The following is a 17,484-nucleotide window of genomic DNA, read 5'->3' on the forward strand; positions in this document are numbered from 1 at the left end:
TGAGTTATTAACTTCAAACTTTCTGCATTTAGTTATATCTTGCACAGCTTCATCTCAGTCCTGATGAAGAATCTCAGCCCGAAAAGTCAACTGTTTATTCATTTCCATAAATGCTATCTTACCTGCTGAGTTCCTCCAGCATTTTGTGTGTGTTACTTTCATCTTTTATGGCTATATTTAACAAGACTTCATATTCAAAATAATTTGCTATGAAGTCTTTGTGCAGTATCTCTGAAGTTCCTGGGAATGCAGATCATTTGAAACTTGTAGGTTCCGCACTGGTTACTTATTTTTTACATGTAAGTTAACATGCAAGAGGTAGTCTGCACTTGTAATGGAATGTTAGACTGGAATATTAAGAAGAGTAGAAGCCGGAGCTGGAGTTCTCTATATAGTAGGTAGATTGCGGTGGTTAATAGGCTCAATTTCCCATTTGGAATTCAGCCCTCTGGAGGTGACCTCAGCATGATAAAATGTGATCCCAGTGGTTGGAATCCAATCCTGACTCCTAAAGGACATCTGATCCCCAAAGGGATACTAGGGGGCTTTGTAAGGGAAAGGGGAACTAGTAATTAGGGAGGAAAAAAACACTCCAGTTCCTTGTTCCCTGCCTCCTGAACTTATCCCCCCCAGCTGCCAAGTGCCTTGGAGTCTGGGAAACTTGGCTAACCTCTGTTAAACAGGTAAAACACATAACACAGGAGTTATCACTTTCAATAAGACAGTTATATTAGCAAACTGCCTGCTGGCAGCCTGTTAGTCACCCACTATTTCTGGCCATTAAAATTGATTCAATCACAGTACAGCATTACTTTCTGAGTGTTTGGGATGGATATTTTATTCAGTGCACAATAACATTTTGGAAAGGTGAAAGGAGATAGCAAAAGAAGTGCTCATTATTTTGTGCTTATTACCACACTCCTTTGTCTATACAGATAGTAAATCAAAGATGATAAATGGATTAGTAGCACAACTCAAAATAATGCTATCTATTATTTATTATTCTCCAGCTATTAACACATTTACCAAAAAAAATCTGACTATGAAATCCAAAATATCAATGATTGAATCCCTCTCAATAGAGCATTTTTTTTTCAGAATTGAACAACACATGATTAGAGGCTAATATATAAAAAAAACATATATTGGAGTTTCTCTTTAGGATTCTATCATCTCCTGTTCTGTCCTAACTTAGAAAAGAAGTCATTGATCTCATCAATAGTCCAGATTGAGTCCAGGTGAAAGGCCTCAACTTGAAATGGTCCAGTTCCCTCCATAGATACTGCCTGATTCACTCAGTTCGTCCAGTGCCTTTTGTGTTGATACTGTCACTTGTGTCTCCATTGAACACAAGACTGTTGATTTTTGGAGAATTCACACATTAGTCCATTTTTTCTCTAGTTTTCCCTTAACCCATTGCTAAGCCATTGCTCTGAGAAACAATGCTCTAAAAAGTAGTCGGGCTGTTTAGGAACCAAAGAGGGGAAAAGTGAATTCTTCTTGAAGATTGTACAGTCATGTCTAGTCATTTTTAGCATTGTAGAGCAGTGTGACAAGGCAGTGTAATGACCTTCAACTCATCTGCCGTATCAGAAATTTGTTTCAGGGTCTAGGTCTCCTGATCTTGGCTGCGGTGTTAAAGAGAGTGCTAGACTTAAAACTGACTTTTTTTTCCAGTTGAAGAAGAACTTTAACGGAGAGATATCCTCAATTATGCAGGAGATCTTTGGCATTAACTGGTGTCTCTTTCCACGGGTTCTGCTTCACCGGTTGAGTCACGCAGTCTCCATTCTTTTTTCAGATCCCAGCATCTACAGTTTTATTTGTTTTTATGTGTTGCCTAGTGACTGACTGAAAGGCATAGGCAAACAAGTTATGGGTCTGATGCACTGATAGAAGAAGAAAATGTAAAACTCCAAATAAAAGTGCTACTTAAAAACAACCTGCTTCAATTTAACAAAAGGTGAAATGGCTGGGGGAAAATTTGACTTGTTATGAATTTTATTTGTATTCCTTGCAGTAGAAGATGTTGCCAGCGAACAACGCGACCAAAGTCAGTGTCCTTCAGACAGTCCATGAAACTACCGTAGATTCCGGATTATAAGCCGCTACTTTTTTCCCACGCTTTGAACAGCTTTGAACACTGCGGCCTTTACTACGGTGCGGCTAATGCATGGTTTTTTCTCATGCCGCCAAAAACATTTTGCCTCGTAACAGTAGACCAATAAAATTGATGAGTAGTTCACAGAGGTCCAATGAAATTGTACGATAAATCAAGCGCACTTTCACAATTAAATTATTGTAAATCAGTCATTTGTACTCACCCTCATCAACATGGAAAACACTCGAAGAAAAGCATTGTGCTGCCTTTATGGCAGTTATTTAGTTTATAATATTTTCGCTTAGTAATTCATTTGTTAGTATTTTCTAGTTAAAGTTAGAAGTGTTTTAAGTATATTTGTTTTCTGTACTACATCCCGGGATGCTATGACGTCACACCCGGTTTCGCCGCGTCTTGTGGGGAAAATACCGGTTTGCGATAAACGGAAAGGAGGGGGCGAGCGCATTAGACCTGCGCGATGATGCAGCTTTTAAGTTAAAGGCGATCAATAACTTTTCCTGGTAGGCTGCAGTATATATTTTTTTACCAGTCGTTAGGAGATATTGGAATGTTGTTCGTGCACTGTTCAGTAAAAAAGTATACGCAACGTAATTTGTGTGTTACCGATACGTATGTACATTTAAAAGTAGCCGTGTTACAGGCACGGTTCGAAAAAAAGCATTTGCAATATGTATTTGTTTATGTTACCATATGGATTTAATTAAAAGTTTAAAAATCCTCACGTGTAATATCTTTCTGTGTAAATATCTCATATTACAACGTGGGACACCTGCGGCTTAAAATCCGGTGCGGCTTGTACAAGTACAAAATTGATTTTCTTTCTAAAATTAGAGCCTGCGGCTTTTAATCAGGTGCGCTCTGTAGTACGGAATCTACGGTACTTGTATCATATCTCTTTCGAACGTGGTTGTGGTACAGGTGGAACCTGTCATCTACATGTTGATGGTGTGCTCTTGGCCTGACTGAGTGACCTGGCGGTTTGTTGTCTCGGAAGAAATTTGGTGATGTTTCGAGCAGACTGTGCGTCCTGGAGATGTGGCACGAGCCTGTGATCAACTCCATTTCTCACTGATTTCGCCGATTAAATAATCAATTAAGGCAGAAATCAATGAGGACGAGACCGGAAAGCGAGCCAAGTGTTCAGCACCATCTGCCTGCATTTGACCAGTCCCTCTCCCTCTTGCTCACTGCTGCCAGAGGAAGGTGCCAGTGTTTGACCAGTCTCTCTCTCTCCCTCTTGCTCACTGCTGCCAGAGGAAGGTGCCAGTGTTTGACCAGTCCCTCTCCCTCTTGCTCACTGCTGCCAGAGGAAGGTGCCAGTGTTTGACCAGTCCCTCTCCCTCTTGCTCACTGCTGCCAGAGGAAGGTGCCAGTGTTTGACCAGTCTCTCTCTCTCCCTCTCGACTGATGCTGCCAGAGGATGGTGCCGATGTATTGGGTCTAGGGAAAGGTTTAATCAACGCAGTTTGCGGATTGGACTCTGTAGTTCATGTTCTGATGTGTTCCTGGTTTCTGGTTGCTCCTTTTCATAAATGTTATTTTGTACGATTCTGATCAGGGCGGACTGGCTCCACGGCCAGCAGTTGACGATGGACACAGCACTAAATTGTACTGAACTGAACTCAGCTGAACGTTCCTAGGCTGTTACAATGACTCTGTGGATTGATGTTTTATGTTCTGCTTTGTGCTAGGTTTTTTTGCCATTGGTATGATTTGTTCGTTTTTTTGGCGCATCGTGTGTTTGATGTTTTCTTTGACAGGGTTCCATTGTGTTTCTTTGTTTCATGGCTGTTGGTGAGAAGTCGAATCTCAGGGGTGTGTACATATTTTGAAACGTTGATAATAAATGTACTTTGAATCTTTTGTTTATCTATTCACTTCATAGTAATGCAAACATATTATTTCAATAAATAACACAATTTATAAATATGCTAAAAAGTTAATGAATCTTCATATATTACTCTCAGAACATTAGATTTCCATCCTAGCACCCCAACAAATAATGGAATAAAGTACAAATGAAGATAATGAAACCAATCTGATAAAAATCCAGATTTAATCATTAAAAGAATAATCCCTTGTTAGATGTCGGAAGCTAATTAATGACAGTAGCTAGCAGCTTTGTTTGTTTAGTGAAATGTAACTTTGTTTATTTTCAGGGGAGGAAATTAAAATCAGATAAAATTGAGTAAAGCAGTGCTAGTGAGAATGGTACTTCTTGTTTAAAGAGCATGAAAATAGCAAATGTGCTACATCAAAGTGTATTGAGTCATGTAACAGCACTTCACTTGACTGTATTCTGCACAGGAACTAGCCAAGAAGCAAGTCTCACATTCAAAAGGAACTGGTCAAATCCCAAAGCAGCTATTTAGGCAATCCATTATTCATGTGATTGCAAAGAGTCCACGAGCAAAAAATAACAGTAGACATATTTACATCATGCATTTCAGAATTTCAGAACACTCCGAAGAGTTTTCCATCTAATTCCATAATTTTTGCACCTTAAACACTTTTGTAATGAAGGAAACACACATTGTATAATTATTTAATTTAATGATTAGGCAATCTGCTTTAAGTATTTGTTGAGGGCTTAATACTAGACAGGAGGCTAGGGAAAGTTTACCTGCCCTTCTTCGAGACTGGACCATGAGATCGTTCACAGCAATATGAGGTGGCAGATGAGGAAGCAACATAGTGTCTCAACAAGGGTATGGAGCAACTGATAATGTAGCGCATCTAAAGTCTAGAGGGTCTAGAATCTTAGGACTCAGTAGTGTGAATGCCTCTTCATCACAAGCATGGTAACAGAAATGAGGGCTGAATTATTAGAGAGGCTTGAATTTTGAGATCTGATGATACGGGGTTGGAGACAATGAGGGAATGTACAAGAAGATAGAAATTTACATGCAAATAAAATATTCTGTGAGAATTGCTGTAGTGACAAGTTAGCCTTTGAGGAATGATCGTTGAAGCAGATTCCAGAAATCCTTTCTTAAAATAATTGATTGCTTATGTAAGTAGTTTGTTGTATGCAGGTGATTATAGTTGGATTGGGTTTGCCATTGTAACCAATCTTCATAGGCTGCCTGCAATAGAAAAAAATATAAATTTATGTTTTGTAAATCCAAATAAATCCCCCTTATTTATATTATACAACCAAATAGCATGCTATTGGGGTAACCATATCACATTTAAAACTTACCTTTGAACACACTGCAGACTATTGTATATGTTTAAAAAAATCTGTAGGCATTGGAAATTTGAAATACAAACTGCTGGAAATGTTGGCCTGAAATGTTAAACCGGCTTCTCTTTCCACAGATGACATGTAATGTGGTCGGTGTTTCCATCATTTCCTGATTGTATTACTGAAAAATGCAAGTTTTACTCTGGAGAACAAACTCCAGTCACTTCCAAACTTGCTGAGATTGCTCGGTGCTCTGGCCAGAGTACTGAGAGACTCTCAACGATGCATCTCTGGAAGCCATCAGCAGAACGTACTCAATTGCAGGCATAAAGTGTAATAGTTCATTGGTTAATCTTGCTGGCCTTTCCTGCAAACTCCCACTGTCAATTTCAGAATCGCCGGCAAATGTCGTGAAATTTGCTGTCTTTGTGGCAGAACTATGTTGCCATGCGTAGTAGAAAAAAACACAGATTAGTTAAATTAAATAAGTAGTGCGACAGTTGGAATGAAAAAGAAGTTTTGAGGTAGTGTTCATGGGTTCAATGCCCATTTAGAAATCTGATGGCAGAGGGGAAGAGGCTGTTCCTAAATCATTGAGTGTGTGCCTTCAGGCTTCTGTACCTCCTTCCTGATGAAGGGTCTCAGCTCAAAGCGTTAATGTGTATTCCTTTCCATGGGTGCTGCCTGGCCTGCTGGGCTTCTCCAGCATTTTGTATGTGTTACCTCTTAGTTTCATGCTTTGTTTCTCTACTCATTGATACAAGAATTCAGTGGTGTATTTTTTTTATTTTTCTCACATTTTGTCTCTTATCCACTTTGAAAAATAACTTCTGATAGGGTCTTCAGCATGATGCCAGTGATAAAATAAAATATAACACTGGAAATCAAAGCAGTGAAGTAAATAAAACACAGCTCATGTAGAGTTTCTAAGAACCATAACAAATCTTTTATTCTTCTGAAGAAAGTCCCTGCATGATATTTTGCTTTTATTTAAGATTCAAATTTCTGTAACACTGGCTAGACTATTTGATGGCTTCCGTGATTAGACAAAACAAGTTTGTTGTCGAGATACCACCCACTTGAGGAATTCACCTCTATAAATGATAAGGCTTAATCCACACAGGAAGCACTTTGTTCAACGTTCACTGAAGGATTGAGTCACTGAAAGAGCTAACGTGCCTTGAATAAAAGAGGAGAAATCCATTTGGTACCTCACAAAAATAACACTGGTTTCATACAATTCATTTAACATTCTCCAAATGCATTGCAATTGAAATGAATATTTAATGACCTTCAACCACAATTAAGCTCATTTTATGGAGAATGCAAGTGATTTAATAATGATTTTGTTCAGTGTTTTAGATGTTTAGACATTCTCTCTCCGTTGTGGACCTGACTGCAAATGTTCTATAATATAAGGAGATCTGCATCAGTTCCCTGTTATCCGATTTGCATAGTCAAGTGTGCTGTAGCAATGCTCAATTGCAATACGGTTGCCTGTTTAAAAAAAGCTTGATTGCGAAAAAATACATTTTTAAATTTGGAACACAAAATTCTTGCAGCTCATTAGCTTAATTAGCATAAATTGCTTACTCTGCAGGCAGTTTCAAATGAAACATCCACGACATCTGAGTGTCATTACTGCCAAAACAAAGGAGCTGAATTTCTTTGGATTCTCATCCAAATTTTCTCTCCTGTTGCTAGGCAGCACAGACTTGGTGGAAACCTTCACCTCCAGTACAGGGTGAGGTTCTGAGGAATTTCCCAGTGCACTTCTCAGCTGTAAGCACAGAAGGAAATAAGTTGGTTCAAAACCCATCTGAATTCAGTCAAGAACTGCCACCATCCAATCCTTCAGGACTTCAACTCCAGCACCATTACCCGAGAGTTACTTCCAAATCCTCTGATCAACAGAACTGGCAATGTTCTTTCTTTCAAGAAATTGATTAAATTAAAATATTTATCAAGGACTTTAATCCTCACGCCCTACCTCTCAACAGATTCCAATTTACCCTGCATTACGGGCAGCACAGTGGCAGTTAGCAAAATGCTTTACACCGCCAGCGATTGGGGGTTCAATTCCTGCTGCTGTCTGTATGGATTTTGTATATTCTCTCCATGACTGCATGGGTTTCTTCATGTGCCAGCTTCCTCTCACGTTCCAAAGGTATACGGGTTAGGGCTAGTGAGTCGTGGCCATGCTGGAAGCTTGGTAACATTTGTGGATTTCCTCAAGCACGTATTCAGATTGCTGCAACTAGTGCATTCCTTTGTATGTTTTGATGTCTTGAAGTAAATTGTGACAAATAAAGCTCATCTTAATTTTAATTTCATTAGCCTGTGAATCAATAAATTATTAAATATCAATTCCATTTATGATCTTTTCACTTGTATTCTGTTTGTTTTCTCTAGCCTTTGCATCCCTTTTCTCTGATTTTGTAATCTTTCAAATTTGACCTTTTATTCTTTACTCTGTCTATAACCCAACAATTAGCATCCATGTCTATAGTTGTCAATGCCCAAGTTTATGGAATTCACTTCTTTAAAATGTATGTTTTTCTTCCTCTTCAAATTTCAAGTTCAAAGTAAATTTATCATCCAAGTCACCACATACCACACTGAGATTCATGTTCTTGCAGGCATTCACAGTAGAACAAAGAAATACACTGAGAAGCTACACACAAAGTCTGACAAACAACCAGTGTGCAAAAGAAGACAAACTATGCAAATACATAAATAAATAATACTGAGAACCTGAGTTCTTTAAAGTGAGCCTCCAGGTTGTGTTCAGCGATCAGTTCAGTGTTGAAGTGACTGAAGTTATCCACACTGGTTCAGGAGCCTGGTGGTTGGAGGGTAATAGCTGTTCATGTGCCTGGCGGTGTGGGACCTAGAACTCCTATACCTCCTTCCTAATGACAGCAACCAGAAGATGATGAATTATGGCAGCATTCCTTGTAGATGCGCTCAATGGTGAGGGTCTCTTCCTGTGATAGACTGGGGAGTATATCCAGCACATTTTGTAGGCTTTTCCTTTTTTGGGTATTGGGGTTACCACCCTGTCGTGATGCAACCAGTCAGGATACCCTCCACCACACACCTATAGAGCTTTGTCAAAGTTTCAGATGACATGCTGAGTCTGTGCAAACTTCTGACAAAGCGGAGGTGCTGCTGTGCCTTTTTGAAATGACACCTACGTGCTGGTCCCAGGACAGGTCTTGTGATATGATAACACCAAGGAATTTAAAATTACTGAAGTGTTTTGAAGTTTCTTGGGCTTCTTAAGTTCTAAGTTTCTTCTTAGCTTCTTAGTTGAAAGCTTTTATTTATAAGTCTCTTTCTTTGGCTGCTGACAATTGTTTGATTATGACGGGTGGCTGCTTTAAGGTGTATGGCTATTTTAAAAAGGCGTTCCTTTCGACATGAACTGAACATGTTTTGTTACTACTGTATTATAGAATGATGGAAGGAGCTGGTAAGCAATCCTTCGCATATGCCTTGAAGTGCCAAGACACACAATCAGTTATGCGGCGCGGAAGGTTAGGGACACCATAGTTGTTGGTGCACGGTACTCATTATGACGTGAACAGGACTAATAATTCACACTTGGGAGCATTACATAATTGCATGCTATTGCTCAGGATGTATGTCAATGTGAAGAATTCTACTGTTAAAATGCAATAACGTCCAATTAATCCAATTAGGTAAGAATAAACCTTTACTTTCTTCTGGCAGGTCTCAGAATCCATAGAAAATCTTTCTGAACCCTGTGAATCTGAAGGAGAAGATGGTTCAGAGGAAGAGTCTCCAGGATCAAGCCAACTTTCTCGTGGTACTCCACCTGGATCCAGTAAAAATGTCATAGAAACACCAACAACAAGTGAGAGAACATTGGAACCTACTAGTACATCTTCGGAGATAACATTGACAGGTCCTGAACTAAAAGTAGAAAGAACCGATGCTTATACTGGTGATCGGGAAAGGCTAGTTGATATATCTGTTGATCCAGAGCTCAGTGCTAGTACCTCTGATACACTGCGGTTGTGTGCAACACAAGTAAGGACTTGTACAGTTCCCTTCCTTGGAGATTCAGAGATACAAAGCAGATCCTCTGGTCCACAGGTGAGAAACGCAGCTGCAGCTGGGTCAAAATTAGTGCAAAGAGACATTTCAGAACAAACCTCTGCAGTAAAGTTAAGCAACTGTCCCAGTGGATGTCTTGAGCAAAGAATTACCCCCTCCAGAACTAGTCACCCTCCTGCGGACACAGAACCTAAACCGGGTGACCTTTCCCCAGAAACCGAATCAGAGGCAAGCACATTCTCTTCTCTGTCAGAACCACAGAGAGCTGAACTTTCTAATGAAGTTCACTTAGAAAAATGCAGCATTTCTTTTGAAACGAAAGCTCAACATAATATACCTTCTAGTTCAGGAACAGCATTAAGTGTTGCTTTTGATGCACACACCAGCATTGGTTGTCCTGAGTTGGAACGGGACTCCAGTAAAACTTCTCTGCATACACAAGACCAGATTGCTATTCCCTCTGAAACAGAATCATTGCTAAGTGGGAATTCCTTAGACATCAGTGTACAGCCAAGTGTGTTTTCATCAGAATCAGCAGAGCTAGCAAGGACTCCCCCCAATGAACAGTCTGAACCTGCTTCAACGTGTCTTGGGATACATTATAAATCCAGTGGAATTAAACATGATCCAAGTATAATCGCTTTGGCAGAAACAGACTGGTTTTCCTCGAATAAGGAACAGATTTTACATGAAAATCCTTCAGGAGATACTGAAAACGCCACTGTAGTTTGTCCTGGAACAAGTAAGACTCCTCCTGCAGAACCCACATCAACCCAGACACCACTAGATGTGAACAGATTCAGAAGTGAAATTCCAGAGGAACTAGAGTCTGGTATCATTGAAGCTTATCTAGCGGCAGATGAGACTTTGAATGAGATAGTATCAAAATTGGAAACGTTATGCACTTCCCAAGATACAAAACAGAAACTAAGTGAAATTTTCTCTGAATCACATTCGGATCCCCTTGAAAGTGGCTGTGAAAGAGGTGAAGACTCTGCAAAATCAAAATCAATCAGATATTCTCAGAGTGTAAGTCCAGATCAAAGCCTAATTCCCAACCAAAGAAAACCAGATTCCACTAAGACAGTTTTAGGATCGAGTGAAAATTTCAGTGCTTTTGAAGCTGATCCAACATGCCCTTCTGTACAAACAAATCAAGATATAAGTGAAATTCTTATTGACGTTGAATCACAAATCCCCACCGTTGAGACGAACAATACTTGCAGTGGAATTATATCAGAATCAGTCTGGGCTTTCTGCCATTCAGACCAAGATTTAATTGAAAGTGCCCCTGAAGTCGAATCACATTCCACGAAAACAAATCCTGAAACACATGAGATTTTTGCTGGTCTTAAATCAGAGCCCGTCTGGACTTGCCTGGATTCAGAGCAAAACTTAAATGAGATCCCATTTGAACCTGAACTACAGTGCACAGAGGCAAATGTGGTTTCTGCTGGCCTCATTTTAGATTCAGAATCAGTCTGTGTTTCCCAGGATACAGACCGAGCTCTGAGCGAAATCCCTTTTGAAACAGAAACAGACTTCCCTGAGATATCGCCTGGCATAATATCTGAAACAAATAAAACCTCAGCCTTGATAAATTCAGAGGTAAAGAGTCTGTCTGATTTAGATGGTAGCTGTCCAAAGATAGAAGCAAGTGATACTGCTCAAGAATTTAAATCCGAAACATCTTTGGCTTTAATTTGCCCAGCGAGTGAATTAGAGCCTTTTACAGTTTGTGTTGTAAATCAAAAAGACATCAATGGAACAAATACTACCGCAGAACTGAACACTAGTCAGGAAACCTTTCACCAACTGGGATTTGATGTTGAAAACCAATTAGATCGGAATGGGGTTTCTCAGGAGTCAGAGGGCTACACAGATGTAAGTGAGATCTCAGAAACCGAGATAGGCAACCAAGAAGTACGTCAAGACCAAAGTGAAATCTCTGCAAGTGGAAAAGTGGACATAAGTGACCCTATTTCAGAAGGAAGGCCCACTCATTGTAACTCATTTGAACTGTTACCTGGGGAAACTACTCAGGAAGTCCTTTCAGCTTGGCCAGAGACTGAGCAAATTACTTACGAAGGAAGTGTACACAATATCACTGGAGTTGAGCTGGAATCAACATGTTCTTCCTTTGAAATTAATGTTGAAGGGAGTGGAGTAGTTTACCTTGAGACAGGATCTGAGGAAACGGCAGGAGCAACACAAAGAACAAGAAGTAGTTCCACGGAGAGACATGGAGAAGATTCTGAAGAGGGTAAATTGAAAGTTACTCTGATTTTCACACAAGCTCAAACAGAACCACATGAACATATAACTGAGGAAAAGCAAGGGGAAATCACTGACTTAACATCACCAGGAAAGGAGCAAAACGAGAATTTTGATAGGGGTTTTGAGGCACACCTGTCAAGTCAGAGGATTAACGAAACACTGGTTTTGAGGGACAGCTGTTCACATACAGACCCAGAGGTTGGAAGCATAGAAAAACATGAGATTGACCTTCAGACAGACAGAAGAACAAGTATGGCTTCAGTTAATGCAAGGGTGGATTCAGGAAGTCCTCCCAACACCACTCGAACTGAGGTTTTTCTTGAGAGGACAATAGAAACTAACGGAATTTACTCTGATGAGACTAGTGTCAGAAGGGAGAATGCTTTTGAACTCACTGGCCAGGAAAGTGCACAGACACTTGTGCTGATTGAACAATCTATTAAACAGTGCAGCGAAACGGACCCAGAAACAGACCATTTGCATTTGGTATTTGAAGCTACTACGGAACAAAATTTAAGGATAAGTAATGTCCCTGGTGAGGAACAAACGGGAGTAGTTGACATTCCTTCTCAACCTAGCATGCAACCAGGTCTTGCTTCAAAGTCTGAACCAAGAAAGGCTTTTGTGGAAGGATTGTCAATATCAGACACTACTAACACCCTTGAACAGACTAGTACTGCTGAAAAAAATAAAAAGGAGATAACTGATGCTGGGTTAGAGCAAACAATCTTTTTTGTTGAAAAGAAGTTCAGAGACAATATTGTAGCTCCTGAAAACGGTTTGCAAAACCATCCAATCAGTATTCAAGGTACTGACTCAGAGACAGCTGAACTTACAGTAGATGCAAAATTAAAAGACACTGGAATTGCGAACACAGATGTGCACAGAAAATATATTGGCATACCTGCAGAGGTCGACTCGCTGCAAACTGAAAACACTGACAGCATGGATTATGACCAAATAGTAGATGAACAACAAGCCAATTGTGAAAATGGCAGCCAAGAGACTATTAAATTAGATGGTGAACCTACTGATAGTCCATCAGTTGTTTTTGATACTGATGGTAACAGTACAACTAGTGAAGAACTAGAGGAAAGGACTTACCCATTTGGAAGTAACAGCAGCTTACATAAAGCACTTCAGAGACAGAGCTCAACAAAAGGAGAAGATCGGTTTGGATCGTTCTCCTCCTTAAACTCCTTCACCTCTTCTTTAAAAAGCTCCAAGTTTTCAGTTTTCACTAAAATGGCATCATTTAGGAGAAACAAATCATGGTCACAAGAACATCAAACTGAAAGTACCAGCAAAGAAGGGAACAAGAGGCAACAGGTGCGAGATGCGGAAGAGAATAAAATTGAAACCAAGAGCAATGCAAATTGTGTCCCAGTGTATAAAGTGCATTACCCAAGCTATAAAATTCATCTGCCTCATCATGCCAAAGGTAAGAGTGAATATCCAGTTTTGGATGGTTCAGACGAAGATGATGACGTTTTCGAAACTAGCAGCCCGTCGAACCAAAATGTGAGTAGAGCATTTGGCTCTGGCGGACGGCAGGACGTAGAAGGTATGGAAGAGGTTCAGATGGTGGCAGAAAATGGTCATTATTTCCATAGCAGGATCACAGACTCTATGGAGGGAGATGACATTAACACAGAGGATCGAACTACCAAAATACCTCCCACAACGGATAGCAGTTGTAAAAAGAGCAGAAGTGCCGACAGCCTTAACCTTCGAATGAAACGGGCTTTTGCTAATAAATCACTCTCCAGTTTCTTTGAAACAAAATCTGGAGAAAAAGAAAGTGCCCATCAGCACTCAAAATCTCACAAGAAGTTCGATGGTGGTGATGGCAGGTCAAGGCACATGTCCTGGAAAAGGTTCATGAGACTAAGCGAAGCGGAATCCATAAAGGGGTCAAATCCGTCGAGCACTTCAAGTACGAGCAGTGGGGAAAGTCAGCTCATAAGGACACAGTCTCAGGTGCACAGTGAGTATGCAAGGCGGATCTCAATGGATCACATTGACGGTGCCCACCCTTTAGCACTCTCCTCACCTCCGCCCGCTCAGAAGTCAAGCAAAGCTCAGTTTTCAAGTTGCTCCCCTGACTCAGATTTTATTGCAAAGCCAGTTGAGCAAAGAGGAAAAAGAACATCTCCCAATGGATTAAGACTTACACTGATGCCCAACAATAATCTGGAAACTGATGATGGTTTCAGAACTACACCAAGTCAGTCCATCCCATACACATTAATGAATCAGTTAAGCCCTACTTGGAACAGGCCTGGTGTGATCTCCGAATGCTTCGATGGTCCTTTCCCTGCAAGGCCTATGAGTCCTAAACCTCAAAGTCCAAGGTCAAGTTTTCGAAGGAGCTTTCGCAACAGCAACAGAAGTAGCACTTCGTCATGGACTTCCTTGGATTCTAGCAGAACAACAGATGGTGTGTTAGAAAGTCCTGAAAGGCCGTCAACATTGAAACCAAGGGGAAACCTCCTTCTTTCAGTACAGTCCCTGAACTATGAATGTCAGAAAGAGGACAGTGGAATTAGCAGTCAATCACAGACAAGTCTAAATACAACGTCTTCGGTCATTGACATTGCCAAAGATGAGGTGAGTGGTTTGGAAATTATTACATACAATACAGCTATAAAAGCAGCTTTCCAGTTACTTTAACCATTGTACATTCAACGTGCATGCTATTAATTTATAGTACATGATGCATTGATAACGCAGCATATAAAAGAATGAATAAAAATAAATTGCTGGAAGAACTCAGTGGTCAGGCAGCATTTGTGGAGTCTTGATGAGAATTCTCAGCCCGAAACTGCAACTATCCTTACCGTCTCCACAGATGTTGCTCGATCTACTGAGTTTCTCCAGCAATTTGTTTTTTTTTTTTGCTACAGGTTACAGCATATCTGTTAAGTATTCAATATGAAACTATTTGCTCTCTTAATGTGCCAGTACAGAAAAACTTAGTATTGTTAAAAACCAAGATCCAGATCTTGTTGCTTTATACGTAAGCTATTGAAAACAGGAGCAGACAGAGCAGGCCATAACCATGCCCAGCTAATTAGTTTTATAGATTCTTCACCAAGTCCAAAGTCACTTGTTTCTGGAACCTGATAGCAGCCATTTCCGGATCTACTTGTGCCCCTCCCAAACTTTGACAAGGTACAAAGTGTGGTTCACCTTTGCCACCAGATATAATTCCCAGCTCTTGGAACAATGAAGTATTAACCAGGGAATAACTGTTAGTGTTCATTAGTTCTCTGAACATCTAATTTTCTATAAACAAAAGCACAGGTAACCTTCTTCATTATTAGATAATCTAGCAGTTTTCCATTTGTTACCCTATAACTGTCCTTGAAAGAGTCATCTCTGTTTCTCCCTGATGAAGAGCATATTGATCAGTTCTCAGTTTTAGATCTGACCAAATTATTGCTAAGAGTTCCTTCCTTGTGAAGAATGAGAATCATCTTGTTGGAAAAATTGGCATAAAATAGATTTTTACTTTTTTTTGTATTATAAATCCTTCATGGAAACAAGTTCAGAATGACTTTCCATGAAGGGCTGTGTAAAATTCTCACTAGAATGCTCAATATTTGTCAATATGTTTGGAATGATTCTGACTAAACCATGAGGCAGGTACCCAACCTTAAACTGTTCTAAGATTATCATGATCTATAAACACTAATACTGTTCTTTTACATAGAATGCTACAGCACAGTATAGACCCCTCAGCCCATGATGTTGTGCTGGCTTTTTAACCTACACTAAGATGAATCTAACCCTTCTCCCCTACATAGCTCACCATTTTTCTCTCATCCATGTGCCTATCTAAGAGTTTCTTAAATGCCCCTAATGTATCTGCCTCTACCACGATTCATGGCAGGACATTTCATGTATTCACCACTCACTGTGTAAAGAAGTTTCCTCTGACATCTCCCTTATACTTTCTATCAATCACCTTAACATTAAGTCCCCTCATATGAGCCATTTCTGCCCTGGGTAAAAGTTTCTGGCTATCCATACAATCTATGCCTCTATCAAGTCACCTCCCATTCTCATTTGCTCCAAAGAGAAAAGCCCTAGCTTGCTCTGCTTACCCTGATGAGACATACCCTATGGTCCAGGCAGCATCCTAGTGAATCTCCACTGCACCCTCTCTAAAGCTGTTATATCCTTCCTATAATGAATTGACTAGAACTAAACACAATATTCCATGTGTGTTCTAACCAGGTTTTTATAGAGTTTCAATGTTACCTAGTGGCTCTTGAACTCCCTCCCTAGACTAATGAAGGCCAACATACCATCCACCTTCTTAACCATCCTATCAATTTCTACCCAAATTCAATTGGAATGGAACAATTAAGAAAGCTTTAACCATAGAACATTACAACACAGAAAGAGGCCTTTTGGCCCTTGGCTGAGCCGAACCATTTTTCTGCCTAGTCCCACTGACCTGCACCTGGACCATATCCCTCCATACACCTCTCATCCATGTACCTGTCCAAGTTTTTCTTACATGTTAAAAGTGAGCCTGCATTTACCACTTCATCTGGCAGCCCATTCCACACTCCCACCACCCTCTGTGTGAAATAGCCCCCCACCCATGTTCTCTTTAAACTTTTCCCCCTTCACCCTTAACCCACATCCGCTGGTTATTTTCTCCCCCAGCCTCAGTGGCTCTATTTCAAAATGCCAAGCTTAAACTAAAGATAGGTGCTTTTTTATATTTATTGTAAATAGCAATGACATACTATATGAAAAATATAGATGATACTTGAATTTGAAATGGTGAATCTACCACCTACTGGCCAATAGTAGCAAATGCAGAGATTTCTGGATTACCTTTGGATCATTATTGATTTTTTTAAGGCAAACTCTTTGTATTTATATATGTCCATTGTAACAAGTAACATGCCCTGAATTTTGTGGTCTGCCACAAGCTACCCACACCTACATACCCATTCTTATTCTTCAGTGGGAACGATGGGACATAATCAGCTTCAATCCTAGTGGCAACGTCTGTTAGATAGATAGATAGATAGATAGATAGATACTTTATTCATCCCCATGGGGAAATTCAACTTTTTTTCCAATGTCCCATTCACTTGTTGTAGCAAAACTAATTACATACAATACTTAACTCAGTAAAAAAAAATATGATATGCATCTAAATCACCGTCTCAAAAAGCATTAATAATAGCTTTTAAAAAGTTCTTAAGTCCAAAGTTACCATGTAAATATACTTGTGAGGGAGGTGGAGACAGAGAAACCCAACCCCTGGAAATGATAATTAAACCTTGAGAACCTGTAAGCTATGCTTACATGTTTATCCAACTGTCAAAATTGTAGTGAAAGTTTGTGAAAACTTTAGAAACATTTGAAATGTGAAAATATTTATCAAGCTATTAAACTAAGTAAAAAAGAACAAAACATTTAATAAATTGTTGAAAAGGAAACAAAAGCATTTAAAACTATTTTTAAAAAAACTCAATTAAAAAGAAATCTAAAGACAGCAAATGTGCCTTAATACTTTGTGGGTTGTTTAAACAGATTGTCCATTGTAAATGATAGGCAATTTCCCTGGCTTTGTGCTCCACCAACAGACTCCAGGTATTGGTACAAAGTTTGAAAAGTGCCAATAGTTAGATAGTTCAAGACTTTCATGTTTCACACTCTCACTTAGCATGTGGGAATCTGAATCTTGCTGGAATTTCCATGAAGAAACGCAAACAGTGGTCTATGAAGCCTTCAGTACTTCTTTGCAAAATCCGCCCTTCAGTGTAAGTGGTACATAGCGTTCAGC

At 39.8% G+C, this 17,484-nt stretch overlaps 1 protein-coding gene across 3 annotated transcripts in view; it reads left to right on the forward strand.

The window, feature by feature from the left end:
* arhgef4 (Rho guanine nucleotide exchange factor (GEF) 4) overlaps nt 1–17,484 on the forward strand; it is a 476,594-nt gene that overhangs the window by 289,867 nt on the left and 169,243 nt on the right. For all 3 annotated transcript variants that reach the window (XM_073040794.1, XM_073040792.1, XM_073040793.1), the window contains exon 3: nt 9,045–14,279. In XM_073040794.1, coding sequence (XP_072896895.1) covers nt 9,045–14,279 — 5,235 coding nt within the window. The remainder of the gene's footprint in view (nt 1–9,044; nt 14,280–17,484) is intronic.

The sequence above is a fragment of the Hemitrygon akajei genome, chromosome 3, assembly GCF_048418815.1.
Source record: "Hemitrygon akajei chromosome 3, sHemAka1.3, whole genome shotgun sequence".
Lineage (NCBI taxonomy): Eukaryota > Metazoa > Chordata > Chondrichthyes > Myliobatiformes > Dasyatidae > Hemitrygon > Hemitrygon akajei.